General features: G+C 43.1%; 1 protein-coding gene across 1 annotated transcript in view; it reads left to right on the forward strand.

Moving 5' to 3' along the window:
- adgrv1 (adhesion G protein-coupled receptor V1) overlaps positions 1-15,178 on the forward strand; it is a 486,575-nt gene that overhangs the window by 262,841 nt on the left and 208,556 nt on the right. Inside the window, exons 74-77 of the mRNA XM_033017268.1 lie at positions 5,795-6,639; positions 10,387-10,504; positions 12,159-12,330; positions 14,915-15,157. Coding sequence (XP_032873159.1) covers positions 5,795-6,639; positions 10,387-10,504; positions 12,159-12,330; positions 14,915-15,157 — 1,378 coding nt within the window. The remainder of the gene's footprint in view (positions 1-5,794; positions 6,640-10,386; positions 10,505-12,158; positions 12,331-14,914; positions 15,158-15,178) is intronic.

The raw sequence follows: 15,178 nt of genomic DNA on the forward strand, positions 1-15,178 counted from the left end.
TCAGTCTTCCTTATAACCCAACACCATCAGTCCTGGCAACATCCTAATGATTTTTTTTTTCTGTGCCCTCTTTTGTCTATTTTTCTAGTTCTGGCAACAGTAAGAAACCAACAGAATCAAATTACTGCCTCACAATTAAGACAATAAATGTATGTTTTCACTGAGATTATACGAAATTAGAGAAAGAGTTGATAATCTGTAGCTGATTTTCACTATCGATCGCACTCTTCTAGTACCATACCAATATGTGTAAAATTGAAATTCTGATCGACATTAATAAGAATTACATATTCCCCAAAATGCTGATTAAATACATTTAAATTACATAAATGCCACATTGAGATTTAAACTCTGATTGTTAATGAAAAAGTACAGATGCTGAGACTCTGAAATAAAAACAGAAAATGCTGGAGAAACTGGAAATAATTATTCTGCTTGAACAGTATTCAATATAAAATGTGAACTGTTGCTCTTTATCGAGACGATCCTGACTTGAGTTTTTCCAGTATTTTCAGTTTGTTTTTATTTATAGAGTTATGAAGTCGTACAGCATGGATACAGACCCTTCGGGCCAACCTGTCCATGCCGACCAAGAAGCCCATCTAAGCTAGTCACATTGACCCGTATTGACCAGTTAGACAACTGTTGCGCCGACATTCATATGGTCAAAAGCACATAAAGGGCCTGTCCCACCAGCATGCGACTGCATGCGGCAAGCGTGACCTAACGTGGTCGCTTGAGCCGTACGGCCTCGCGCGGCCGGTCCCACTTCGATCGCCGGAGCGGTATGGAGTTGTGCGGGGCTGGTCCGGACATCGCGCGGGGCTCCGAAAAACTGACACTGTCCAAAAATCCCGCGCGGCAATGGCCTGTCGGCCCGCAGCCACATTGAGGCCGTACGCAGCGTCTCGATGCCGTATGCAGCATCTCGATGCCGTACGCAGTGTATTGATGGTGTACGCCTAGTGCATGGCGTTGCGCGATGACGTCACCGCCCGGCGTGCCGTTGTGTGATGACGTAACCGCCCGACGCCGTGTGACGTCCAAATTCAGTCGGCCCTCCTCCTGCCCAGCTGATTGGTGAGTATGATGTTGAGACCAGCTCCAGACGGATCCATGGATAGAAGTGGGACCGGCCCCGCAAGGCCGTACGCCTCAAGCCACCACGTTTGGTTGCGCTCGCCGTATGCAGTCGCATGCTGGTGGGAAAGGCCCTTTAGTGATAGGTGTAGAATTAGGCCATTTGACCTCAAGTCTTCTCCGCTTCAATCATGGCTGATCTATCTCTCCCTCCTAACCCCATTCTCCTGCCTTCTCCCCATAACCCCTGACACAAGAGTCAAGTCAAGTCAAGACAATTCGAGAGTGTTTTATTGTCATATGTCCTGGATGGGACAATGAAATTCTTACTTGCTGCAGCACAACAGAATATGTGCATATGTAAACATAGTACATAATGGGGAAAGAGAAAAAAACTTTCAATAAATAACAAATATAGTGCAATAATAGTATAGTCTTTTGCAGTTCAGAGCTTATTCGTTGTTGTGTTTAGATCCCTTCGACGGTGGGGAGGTCAAAGCTGGTGATGGACTCGGCAGTGGTCACCCGTACTAATCAAGAATATATCTTCTGTGGCAAATAATTCCACCCTCTGACCAAATAAATTACTCTCATCTTCCTAAAGGAATGTCCTTTAATTCTGAGGCTATGACCTCTAGTCCTAGACTCTCCCACTAGTGGAAATATCCTCTCCATATCCACTCTATCCAAGCGTTTCACTATTCTGTATGATTCAATGAGTTCCCCCCTCATTCTTCTAAACTCCAGCGAGTACAAGCCCAGTGCTGACAAACGCTCCTCATAGGTTAACCAACTCATTCCTGGGATCAACATTGTATCAGGGTTAATGAAAAATCATTGCCTTGAAGCATGAACCCTGTTTATTTTCCACAGATGCTGCCTGGCTGGTATGCTCTGCTATTATGCCAGTTTTCCACCATTTACGCTATTTTGCCTTTTAATGGAAGGAATTACTACTGATTAACACGATCACATTTACTGTCAAATAACCATATTTTTCTGTGAAGTTTGAGATGTTGGTATTCCAAAGGGAAAGAACCAGACATGAATTACTGAGTATCTGGTGGGGTAGTGGGGTAAATTTTGGAAAACCAGCCCTGTAAACAGAATTGGTTGGATAGTAGGTTAAAAACCCAAAGATAAGCCTCAGCTGCATTAATAAACGTATTAACTTCATTCAGTTCACATCAAATATAGATTGGGGTAATTGCCAGAATTATTAAGAATTTCATTAAATAATAGTGATACAAAACGGCAGGGAACTGTCGAATCAGAGGAAGCAGTTTAGAAATTATAGTGAGATGGGATAAATTGAGTAAACTGGCAGATTAAATTGAATTTGGACAAATATAATTTGCTACACAGAACAGACATAAATGTGGCAATGATTTACATTGAGAAGGTATTGAAGTAGCTAAAAATGGATCAAGGAATATAAATAGTTGGCATGAAATAGCCAATCGGAACAAAATTGCAGTCTGTAATCAAATAAAATATTACAGTGAATAAAAAAATAATTGAATTGAATTATGTTGATGTTGATCATACATTTATAACTGAGTCATATTCAACATTGAAATTAAGTCACGAGTAAAGAGTGTTTTATTGTCATATGTCCCGGATAGGACAATTAAATTCTTACTTGCTGCAGCACAACAGAATATGTGAACATGTAAACATAGTACTTAATGGGGAAGAGAAAAATAAATAAAAAGTTCAATAAATAGCAAATATAGTGCAATAATAATATAGTCTTCTGCAGCTCAGAGCTCAGAGCTTATTCGTTATTGTGTTTTATAGCTTGATGGCTGTAGGGAAGAAGCTGTTCCTGAACCTGGACGTTACAGTTTTCAGGCTCCAGTACCTTCTTCCTGATGGACATGGTGAAATGAGTGTGTGGCCAGGGTGGTGTGGGTCTTTGATGATTTATGCTCATTTCTGCTTGCAGACACATTGTGGCTGGGTAAACAATTGGGGAGGGAGGGGTCATGAGAATAATCCTAGTGCCATGAGAATAATCCTAGTGCCATGAGAATAATCCTAGTGTCATAACTCTTACGAAGAGGAGCGACCAGGAAAAACCTGGAAATCGCAAGCCTGAGTGATACAACAGTGAAATATAACATGGTTGTTTAAAATGCCAATTTAGAATATTACAAGTTCACAAGTTATAGGAGTAGAATTAGGCCATTCAGCCCATCAAGTCTACTCCGCCATTCAATCATGGCTGATCTCTGCCACCTAATCCCATTTTCCTGCCTTCTCCCCATAACCCATGACATCCATTCTAATCAAGAACTTATCTATCTCTGCCTTAAAAATGTCCACTGAATTGGCCTCCACAGCCATCTGTGGCAATGAGTTCCACAGATGAGTACCCTCTGACTAAAGTAGTTCCTCTTCACCTCCTTTTTAAAAGAGCACCCTTAAATTCTGAGGCTATGACCTCTGGTCCTAGACTCTCCCACTAGTGGAAACATCCTTTCCACATCCACTCTATGTCTTTCATTTTTCTGTAAGTATCAAAGAGCCCCCCCCCTCCCCCCCCTCAACCTTCTAAACATCAGCGAGTGGAGACCCAATGCTGTCAAACGCTCATTATATGGTAACCCATTCATTCCTGGAATCATTCTTGTAAACCTCCTCTGGACCCTCTCCAGAGCCACCACATCCTTCCTCATATATGGGGCCCAAATTGGCTCACTGTACTCCAAATGTGGCCTGACCAGCGCCTTATAGAGCCTCAGCATTTCATCTCTATTTTTGTATTCCAGTCCTCTTGATGTAAATGCAAGCATTGAATTTGCCTTCCTTACTACGAATTCGACTTGCAAATTAACTTTTTGGGAATCCTGCACCAGCACTCCCAAGTCCCTTTGCACTTTCGATTTCTGGATTCTCTCTCCAATTAGAAAATAATCTACGCCTTTATTCTTACTTACTTACCATCCGGATCGGGATCCCTCGCCGGGAATCCCTGGAAAAGTGCTCCGACCGTCGGCCTGTGGCCTACGTCATCCTGAAGCCGTGATCTCCGGTAGGGAAGCACCAATCAGGGCCTGTCATCTGGCCGCCCGCAGCGGCAACTGCGGAGGTTATGGCCCCGACCACAAGGGAAAATGGAGGAGGACTGACTGTACTTTGTGCCTTCCACCACAGTGAAGAATGCTGTGGTGGACGTTTGTGTTAAAATGTTATTGTGTATTGTGTGTTCTTTTTTATTGTACCGCTGCTGGCAAGTTCATTTCACTGCACTTTATTGTGTATGTATGTGATGAATAAATCTGATGGATTGATTGATTGTACAGTGAAATTTGAATTACTATACAGTCATACAACAAAAAGCAACAAGATACATAACTACATAAAGTTTAAACATAGACTTAAGCAGCGGCGTGTGAGAATCCCCAGGGCACACAGCATAAGCGGAGACTCACAGCCATCAGTTCAATGTCCGGGCCACACACACACACACACACACACGCTTCTTCAGCGTGATGTGACCAGAGCTGTACCGACCGCTGTCACTCTCTCTGCAGTCCCTGTCTGCTCGAACAGTCAGAAAGCCGTCCACACTCGCACCAGACTCCAGGATGTCCTCATGGGGAGATGTCCCTGCAAACACTGAGATCACCTCACTCACGGCATTCCCTCCGACTCCCCACCAGTGCAGGAAGCGCATCCATCTTGTTTTCGGCGACCTGGCATTCCCCACTGTGATGGAAGATCGCAGCACCCGCAGTCGGCGATCGTATCCCCTGCATCGGGGTGATCGAGACTCCCGCTATCAGGGCAGTCGAAGCTCCTGCGGTTGCAGCTCCGGAAGTCGATCCCTGACAAAGGGACCGCTAGCTCCCCGATGTTAAGGCCGCAGTGTGGACGGAGATATGATACGGCAAATGTCGCATCTCCGTCGAGGGAAGAGATAAAAACGTTTCCCCCCAAACCCCCCCCACCCCCCATATAATACAAACATTATAGATACACTAAAACATACAAGTAAAAACTGACTATAAACAACAAAAGAATGAAGGGACGAGACTGGCTGTTGGCAAGGCTGCCATGTACGGCGCCACCCGGTGGTCATTAACAAATGTATGACTCCGCACTTTGCTATTATGAATTTCATCTGCCACTTCTCTGCCCCCTCTCCTAACCTGTCCAAGTCCTTCTGCAGAGTCCTTGTTTCCTCTACACTGCCTGCCCTTCCACCTAACTTAGCATCATCTGCAAACTTGGCCACGAAGCCTTCAATCCCCTCGTCTAAATTATTAATATACAACATGAAGAGCAGCGGCCCCAGCGCTGACCCTTGCAGAACTCCACTAGTCACTGGCAGCTAACCTGAAAATGCCCCATTTATTGCAACTGTTTGCTTTCAGCCCTCCAGCCAACTTGCTATCCATGAAAATATCTTCCCTTCAATACCATGGGCTCTCATCTTCCCTCGCAGCCTGACGTGCAGCATCTTAGCGAAGGCTTCATGAGGGGCACCTCATTTCAAATTTACAATCAACATCAGATCAACTTTTTCACATAGAGAGGGCTCGATGCATAGGAATAACTCCAGACTGTTGGACGAAATACCATTGGGGAATGGGTGCTGTTGGATAAATGAATGTGTGGGACTTTTCTGTTGCAATTGTCACGTGTTTCCAACGGTATCTATCTAGACATGGTGAATTATACTTCCTTGCTGTTTATTTCTTTTTAGATCAGGATTCACTGTTGCTGAAATTGAGCCGTTTGGCGTCTTTCAACTTGCCCCTCATTCAAGGCAGATCAGAATAGAAGAGGATGTAGGAGTAACTACTTTGCACATTCAGAGACTCTTTGGTTTCCGTGGCAACGAAACAAAATTGACCTACAGTACCACAGCAGGTAGTGCCAAACCTGATGAAGATTTTGAGTGCATCCAAAGAGGAGAACTCGTCTTTACTTCACATCAGACTGAAGCTACTATTGATCTGTTGATCATCAATGATCACATTCCAGAACCAGATGAAGTTTTTTATTTAAATTTGTCCAGCATTGAAGTTCTGGATTACAAGCCAAATAATACAGAAGAACAAACTTACTTGAATCCAAACTTTAGTGTGTCATCTATAACGATTATTGCCAATGATGCCACCAAGGGTGTTTTAAGTATCGGTCCCACTGTGATACACGCCTTAGAGGGCGCCGATGGGAAGACAGTAAATGTAATGCTTCATATTCGAAGGACTCTGGGATTCACTGGCATTGTCAGTGTGAGTGTTGTCACCTTTGGAGAAAAGAAGCTTGGAAGTGGTATTCAACAAACCCCTTTTCAAACCAGCCAGCAAAATTCTACTCTCTCCTGGGCCAAAGAGGGAGAGGATTTTGAAGATGAAGCTTTGAATGTTACTCTACAAGATGAGGAAAAGGAAATCGATATATCCATCCACATTTTTGATGACAATGAACCAGAGGGACAAGAATTTTTTTTTGTCTATCTAACAGATCCCGGTGGAGGTGTACAAATTGTGGAAGGAAAAGATGAGCATGGACTCATGTCTTTTATGAAGATAGTTATCTTGGGTAACTCATTGTTATACAATTATTTTAGTGCATATCGGCTGGCAATTTTGCAATCTGGAACTGCATAATCTCCTGTTGTTTGGGTGTCATGGATCTCTTATTGGTTATAACGTGGCAAGAGATGTGAACATAATAGTAATCAATACACACTGCTGAATCAGTGCTAGTGCAGCTGAACATGTGATCCACAACATAAAAACATAGAAAATAGGTGCAGGAGGAGGCCACTCGGCCCTTCGAGCCAGCACCGCCATTCATTGTAATCATCCCCTATCAATAACCCGTGCCTGCCTTCTCCCCATATCCCTTGACTCCACTAGCCCCTAGAGCTCTATCTAACTCTCTCTTAAATCCATCCAGTGACTTGGCCTCCACTGCCCTCTCTGGCAGGGAATTCCATAAATTCACAACTCTCTGGGTGAAAAAGTTTTTTCTCACCTCCGTCTTAAATGACCTCCCCTTTATTCTAAGACTGTGACCCCTGGTTCTGGACTCGCCCAACATTGGGAACATTTTTCCTGCACCTAGCTTGTCCAGTCCTTTTATAATGTTATATGTTTCTCTAAGATATCCCCTCATCCTTCTAAACTCCAGTGAATACAAGCCTAGTCTTTTCAACCTTTCCTCATATGACAGTCCCGCCATCCCAGGGATCAATCTCGTGAACCTACGCTGCACTGTTTCAATCACAATGATGTCCTTCCTCAAATTATGAAGGATTCCCACCTTCCCACTTTACTTCAATGGATCATCAGCTCATAGCAGATTTATTCCCACTGCCTGTTGGTCTGGTGGTCCAAGGGTTCGCTGCTTTCAAGATTAATATTAGTGAGGTCTATTGGGAGTTCTGTGCCATGTGCTGAAGATGACCATATTTCAGCCTGGACCAGCTGCTTCCACACAAATGATCTTTAGAAGGCACTCTCCTTGACAGCAACATGATTGGGAATTTGGGCAGAGTTCATAGAGAGCAGGGAAAACGTTATTTAATTATTTAATTCTTTATTTCGAACAGAATAAAAGAATAAAAAGCAAGTGTGAAACAGCATACAAAAAAACAAAACAAGAATATTTATAAAGTGTCATAAACAATATCTATAAATAAATGAAACCGTATGTGTCCGAAAAGGAGCAGGAAAAAGCCAAAGCTTATTAATTCCGACCCCTTATTCAACTGCTTATAATTATCATACAAATTTAGCAGCTATATGTACACTATATGTACACCAGCAGATATATGTACACCAAATTATTTACATTTATACACTAATCAAATATTTACAAAGCCATACAAAAAAGAGAGAAAAACCCCCCCAAAACAAACCCTCATATACTATACAGTATCTTAGTCATATATACAACCCATCACCCTATAATCACCCTTCCCAATACAATCAGTATAACAAATATCCCACTCACAATCACCTATCCTCATCCCAATATCCTTTTAAAAAAGTGTTTTTGTACATCTTTTTAAACTGAATTATGTTTGTGCTAAGTTTTATCTCCTGTTCCAGACCATTCCACAAATTCACACCACAGATTGCTATGCACATACTTTTAAGAGTTGTTCTGACATTGAGTTTTTTAAAATTATATTCCCCTACTGGGAAACTACTGGGAAAAGGCTTCTTGATGGAGGGGATATCATCCTGAATCTTCAGGGAGCAATTGGCCTTGAACCTTGATAAGAGGGAGAGCGAGTTGTCCACATCTCAATAAGGAAGTGTTTCCGAAAGTGTGCCATCTATGCCAGTCATAGCTGTCAATGGAGGTCAGGGGGTGCTTTGCATTACTGTCAACATCACTGTAGCCATGAACTTGTGTGTGTGTTGGGATCCTTCACAGATAGAGCTCTTTGTAGTACAAGTGTCTGTCATACACCTTTAACAGAAGGGGGATTGTTAACCCATTTGTTTCATAGAGAGGTGAATGCATTCTATGTTTCAGTGCCAGTTATCAGCAAACAGAGTAAGATCATAGATTTACAATTAGACCAACTGATCCCTCAGTCCGTCTGAGTCATCAGCAGCAGAATTCCTGTACAAGCTCAGCCTCCAGTCAAAATTGGAAGGAACACTGTACAGACCCTGCCCTGACTTTAGCCACTCTTCATGTCCAAGTTCCCAGAAGAACACTCCGCAGGGTCAACCCCAGGAAGGCTGCTGGCCCAGATGGCATGCCAGGGAGAGTATGGCGGGACTGTGCAGACCAGTTAGCGGAGGTTTTTAGCAAAATCTTTAACCTCTCTCTGTTAACGTGCACTGTCCCTAAATGCTTTAAGACTGCTACCATCGTGCCTGTACCCAAAAAAACATTCATTACGAGCTTGAATGACTATAGACCTGTTGCTCTCACTTCGACCGTGATGAAGTGTTTTGAACGGCTGGTCCTGGCCCACATTAAGTCCTCACTCCCACCCACCCTGGATCAGCATCAGTTTGCATATAGAGCTAATAGGTCAACGGAAGATGCCATCAACACAGCTCTACATCTGCACTGGCACATCTGGAGCATCCTGGCTCATATGTGAGGATGTTATTTGTAGATTTTAGTTCTGCATTTAATCCCATCATCCCCAGCTGAATGGTGGACAAACTGTCTGATCTGGGTGTTAATGCAAACACATGCGGATGGATTAAGGACTTTTTAACAGACCGCCCACAGACTGTCAGGATGGGGTCCAATTACTCCCCAGTCCTGACGCTCAGCACAGGAGCGCCACAAGGTTGTGTGCTGAGTCCCATCTTGTATACAATATACACTTACGACTGTATACCAACACACAGTACAAACAGGATCATCAAGTTTGCGGACGACACGACTGTGGTGGGACTGATAAACAACAACGACGAGTCTGCCTACAGGGATGAAGTCCAAAAACTGACTGTCTGGTGTACCAAAAACAACCTGGTACTCAACCCATCAAAGACAAAAGAACTTGTCGTTGACTTCAGGAGGAAGAGGAGAGAGGAACCTGCTCCCTTATACATCAAAGGAGACATGGTGGAGAGAGTCACTGGCTTTAAGTTCCTGGGAATAAACATCTCCCAGGACCTCAAATGGCAAATGAACACCGTCACTGTCGTGAAGAAGTCACATCAGCGGCTGTATTTCCTGAGGTCTCTACGGAGAGCTAACGTCTCACAGCCGCTGCTGCTGTCCTTCTATCGATGCGCTGTGGAAAATATCTTCACCTATGGAATCCTGGTGTGGTTTGCCAGCTGTACTGTGGCTGAGAGGAGGGCGCTGCAGGGAATTATAAAAACTGCACAGAGCATTACAAACGCTCAACTGCCCTCCTTGGATGACATATACAAGGCCCGATACGTGCGCAGGGCCATAAATATCAAGAAGGACACTTCCCACCCTGCCAACCACCTTTTTACTCTGCTACCCTCGGGGAGGCGACTCAGGTCTCTGCAGGCTCGCACCGGTAGACTAAAAAATAGTTTCTACCCATGTGCGGTAAAAGAGCTTAACTCCAATAGTGAACACTGGGAAGCAAGAAGTAACTTCGAGGAATACCGTTAAATTCTTTTAAACTCTTTTAAAAATGTATTATTATTTTACTATTAACTGTACATATGTGTATTGGTTGTTGTGTTGTATTTCTTTTAACGGAGGAGAAGCAAATGGAATTTCGTTGCTCAGTTTTGTGCAATGACAATAAACATATTCAATTCAATATTCAATTCAATATCTCAGTTTGGCATAATTATTTTTCTTAATATGTTTAAATTACAGGAAATGATGTACAGAATGGCATTATAGGTTTTGCATGGGTCTACCAGAGTAATCCTGTGTTGGATGAAGACTCTGACAATAGAGAGCTCCGTCTGGCAGTTGAAAGGCAAAAGATCAGGTAAAATCTTCATTGTCGATATCTTCGCGTGTACAGATTGAAACATCAGAAAATTTATAAATATCTCTGGAATCTCTAAAGGGCCTGTCCCATGAGCATGCGACTCCATGCGGCAAGCGCGACCTAAATGGCCGGTCCCACGAGCATGCGACTGCATTCGGCAAGCGCGACCAAACCAGATGCGGGGGCTGCGCGGAGGTCGAGTGAGTGACATGAAGTTCGAGCGAAGTCCGCGGGAAGTTCGCGCGTGACGTACGGCGTCGAGGTGGCTGCGGGCCGGCAGGCCGTTGCCGCGCGGAATTTTTGAACACGGTCAGTTTTTCGGAGCCCCGCGCGATGTCGGGACCAGCTCCGCACAACTCCATACGGCTCCGGTGATCGAAGTGGGACCGGCCCCGAGAGGTCGTACGGCTCAAGCGACCACGTTAGGTCACGCTTGCCGCATGGAGTCGCATGCTCGTGGGACAGGCCCTTTAGGTCGCGCTTGCCGCATGGAGTCGCATGCTCGTGGGACAGGCCCTTAACAGCAAGAACAGCAAGAGTCAATTTTAGCCCTTGATAGTTGAAGGAGTGAATACAAAACGCATGTGATTGGTGGAGTTTGAGGTCTGGGTTAACTGTATCAGTCATTCACTATACAAGTGGTTGGCATCAAGTGCTAATTTCTGCTGGGAACTTCTTCCAAAGTAACACCTCGTCTATTGTAACTGCAAATCAAAGGGGGCTAACCATTGTTGATCATGTTATTAATTACCCATCTGTAATTTATTGTTACCAGTGTTAGCCAAAAAAATAACATTGGCAATTATCTTCCCGATTTTAACAAAATGGTTGTGCACCAAGAATACCTTATGAATATTTTAGATGTCAATCTGCTCTTTTATAGCCATTATTTCCAGCCTGCAAGTGGCAGGACATTCTTGTTCTAATAATGATTCCATATTTATCCCTCCTCAATAGTCTTTGCCAAAGCATCAGCTGAATTGATAATATTCATTTAATATCTGTTGAGACCAAAGGGAGTTCATTGGACATGGGAATTCAGTGAGAAATAGCATCAAATAATATCTGGTAAAATGCTGGATAGCACAAATAAAAATCTGAGTAGTATTCTGAGTGTAAAAGGTTGAAAGACATGAGTGGCTATGTTGAAATGAAAATCTTGTGGCTTCTATGATCCATATGATGATGGCAGCATAGTGACTGATTCTGACCTCTGGTGCCATCTATGTGGAGTCTGCAGCTTTTCTCCTGTGACTGCATGGTTTTCTCCTGGTAGTTCAGATTCCTCGCACACCCCAAAGACATGGGGTTTGGTAGGTTGATTGACCACCAAATATTATCCCAAGTGTGTAGGCAAGTAGTACAATCTGCGGGATTTGATGAGAATGTGGTGAGATATAAAATTGGAATTAACGTAGTATTATTGTAAACGGACAGCTGACAATTAGAGCAGACTCGCTGGGCTGAAGGGCCTGTTCCCATTCTGTATTTTTCTATGTTCAGTGAATCAAAATCCACCCATTTATCAATTTCAATGTAAATAAAAGCAACTAAGGAATTAGGAGAGTGCTTTGTTTTTAAATGATGTATTATAGAGCACTGTGACTTCACTCCAGATATTTTAAACGTGACATTTAGTTTACATTTGCAGATCCTTTGAGGATGTGACGATTTCTTGGCGTGTGACCTTTAAGAGAACAGATGTTATACTGCAAAGAGATGGGGTAGACCTGGCCAACGAGCTCATGGCTACATCAGGAACGATCCTTTGTTTATCTGGAGAGACTCAGTGCCCAATCGCCATTGAAATCAAACCAGATCAGGTAGGCTAACAGAAAGGCAGTACTGTTCGAATAACTGGTTAGGATGTGTGGATACTGTGTTTGGAAATTCTCTTCCTCAAGGCCTGGGTGATGACCAGCCAGCTGTGTGAGCAAGGGTCCTCATCCAATAGAGTAGTGAAGAGTTTTAGACCTGAGGCCTCTTGGTTTAAATTTGTCAGTTGAACTGCGGAGAATTAAATTGGCTTCCCATGGACACAAGGAACTGCAGTTGCTGGTATACAAACAATCAAGAGCAGAGCAGATGCCATTCCCATGCTGAGGCGCATCCTGTTAGAATACTCTCTACAGCGTATCTATGGAGATTCAGGAGAATCCTCCTGGTTGTGCCGATCTCCGCCAAAGAAATGAAATAAGCTGATGTGCTTTCTTGATCACCCCATCAAAATGAAGGGTCCAGGTTAGGCTGTTGGTGATATGGATGCCAAGGAACATAGAAACATAGAAACATAGAAATTAGGTGCAGGAGTAGGCCATTCGGCCCTTCGAGCCTGCACCGCCATTCAATATGATCATGGCTGATCATCCAACTCAGTATCCCGTACCTGCCTTCTCTCCATACCCTCTGATCCCCTTAGCCACAAGGGCCACATCTAACTCCCTCTTAAATATAGCCAATGAACTGGCCTCGACTACCCTCTGTGGCAGAGAGTTCCAGAGATTCACCACTCTCTGTGTGAAAAAAGTTCTTCTCATCTCGGTTTTAAAGGATTTCCCCCTTATCCTTAAGCTGTGACCCCTTGTCCTGGACTTCCCCAACATCGGGAGCAATCTTCCTGCATCTAGCCTGTCCAACCCCTTAAGAATGTTGTAAGTTTCTATAAGATCCCCCCTCAATCTCCTAAATTCTAGAGAGTATAAACCAAGTCTATCCAGTCTTTCTTCATAAGACAGTCCTGACATCCCAGGAATCAGTCTGGTGAACCTTCTCTGCACTCCCTCTATGGCAATAATGTCCTTCCTCAGATTTGGAGACCAAATAGACCAAAAAGAACCTGAAGTTGTCATCTATCTCTGCAGTAGCTCCATTGATGAGACGAAGCTGTTTTCACCCGCTCACTTCCTTAGGGTAACAACCAACTTATTTGTCTTGCTGATGTTAAGGGGCTTGATGGTTGTCCCAACACCATGACACAAGGTAGACAAAAATGCTGGAGAAACTCAGCGGATGAGGCAGCATCTATGGAGCGAAGAAAATAGGCAACGTTTTGGGTCAAAAGCCTTCTTCAGACTTCTTCAGTCTGAAGAAGGGTTTCGACCTGAAACGTTGCCTATTTCCTTCGCTCCATAGTTGCTGCCTCACCTGCTGAGTTCCTCCAGCATTTTTGTCTACCTTCGATTTTCCAGCATCTGCAGTTCCTTCTTGAACACCATGACACAAGGTTCAGTCTCTTTCCTGTATTTCATCTCCGTATTGTTGTTGATCCAGCCAACAACACTGGTGAATTTCACAATCAAGTTGCCACTACATTTGGCCACTCAGTCATGGAAGTACAAGGAATAGGAGACTGAGCAAGCAAACCAGAGGGGCACCATTGTAGGTCGGGGAGGAGGAAATGCTTTGATCAACTAACCGACTGCCAGTCTGGAAAACCAGAATGGAGGCAGGTGGAGGCCCCGACGTCAAGATCCGAAAACTTAGTGATGAGCTTATTGGGTGTTATGGTGTTGAAGGCTAAGCTGTAGTCATCCTGTCAGAGGGTGTTGTTATTGGTCGGGGTGATCCAGAATTGAATGTAGTGAAAGAAAGATGAAATCCTGTGCCGACTTATTTTTTCCTGCAAGTTGCAATGGGTCTATATGTTGTACACCATTCAATTTTGTCCAGGTCACTCTTGCAAAGTGCACCCTGCATGCAGACATGTTGATTACAACTTTTGCCCATAATTTTGGCTCCAATTGAAAATGGCCCACCAAGCACAGACGTTTGTTAATGCTACCACATTGATTAAATTGGTAGACAAATTAAAAGAATATCAACAATGGAAATACTTGTATTAATAATATTCAGATTGCAATTTTAAACTCAAAACTTGCAAAGAATCATGAAAGTTATGTAATAAGAGGTCGAAGCAAGGATTGTTCATGTTCATAAATATCAGTAAAAATACTTTAATTATCCACAATCTTCATCAAATGTTGTATCTTTATTTCTGTGAATATTATAAAATGACGGCCCATAAATTATTAATTAATTAGATTAGATTAGATTCCTTTATTTGCCATTCAGACCTTTCGGTCTGAACGAAATGTTGTTGCCTGCAGTCATACATATAATAATAAATAACAGAACACACAATAAACACAAATTAACATCCACAATAAACACAAATTAACATCTCTTGTTTTAGAATTTTTATTTCTAACATTTAAAGTTAAAAAATGAAACTATGAATTATACTTTGCTTCATCTGTGCTGAATTAAAATGAATGTTATCCAAGATACTTTGAATCTACCGACTGCTGAGTTTCTAAGAATTAATTGGCAGTCCAAAGCTTCAACTTGAATAATGTGATGTGAAAATGCTTCCTCCAGACTCACTGTTTTGTGAATTCCCCTTTGCAGATCCCAGAATCTGAAACATGGTTTCTTGTGGAAATCTATGAAGTGGGAGCAGGAGCCCTGATAAATGACAGTGCTCGATTTTTAAACATTACAATATTAGAGAGTGATAACCTTCACGCATCGATCTATTTTACTCCAGGATCTTGGCTCACTGTGGTTCATCAGAAGGCTACATTTGTCATCCTGCAGGTTGTTAAGAATGCTGTTTCAAGTACTGTTGCAAATGTTAGTTATCAAACACAGGTAAGTGGAAACGAGCATTAT

This window comes from Amblyraja radiata, chromosome 3 (assembly GCF_010909765.2).
Source record: "Amblyraja radiata isolate CabotCenter1 chromosome 3, sAmbRad1.1.pri, whole genome shotgun sequence".
Lineage (NCBI taxonomy): Eukaryota > Metazoa > Chordata > Chondrichthyes > Rajiformes > Rajidae > Amblyraja > Amblyraja radiata.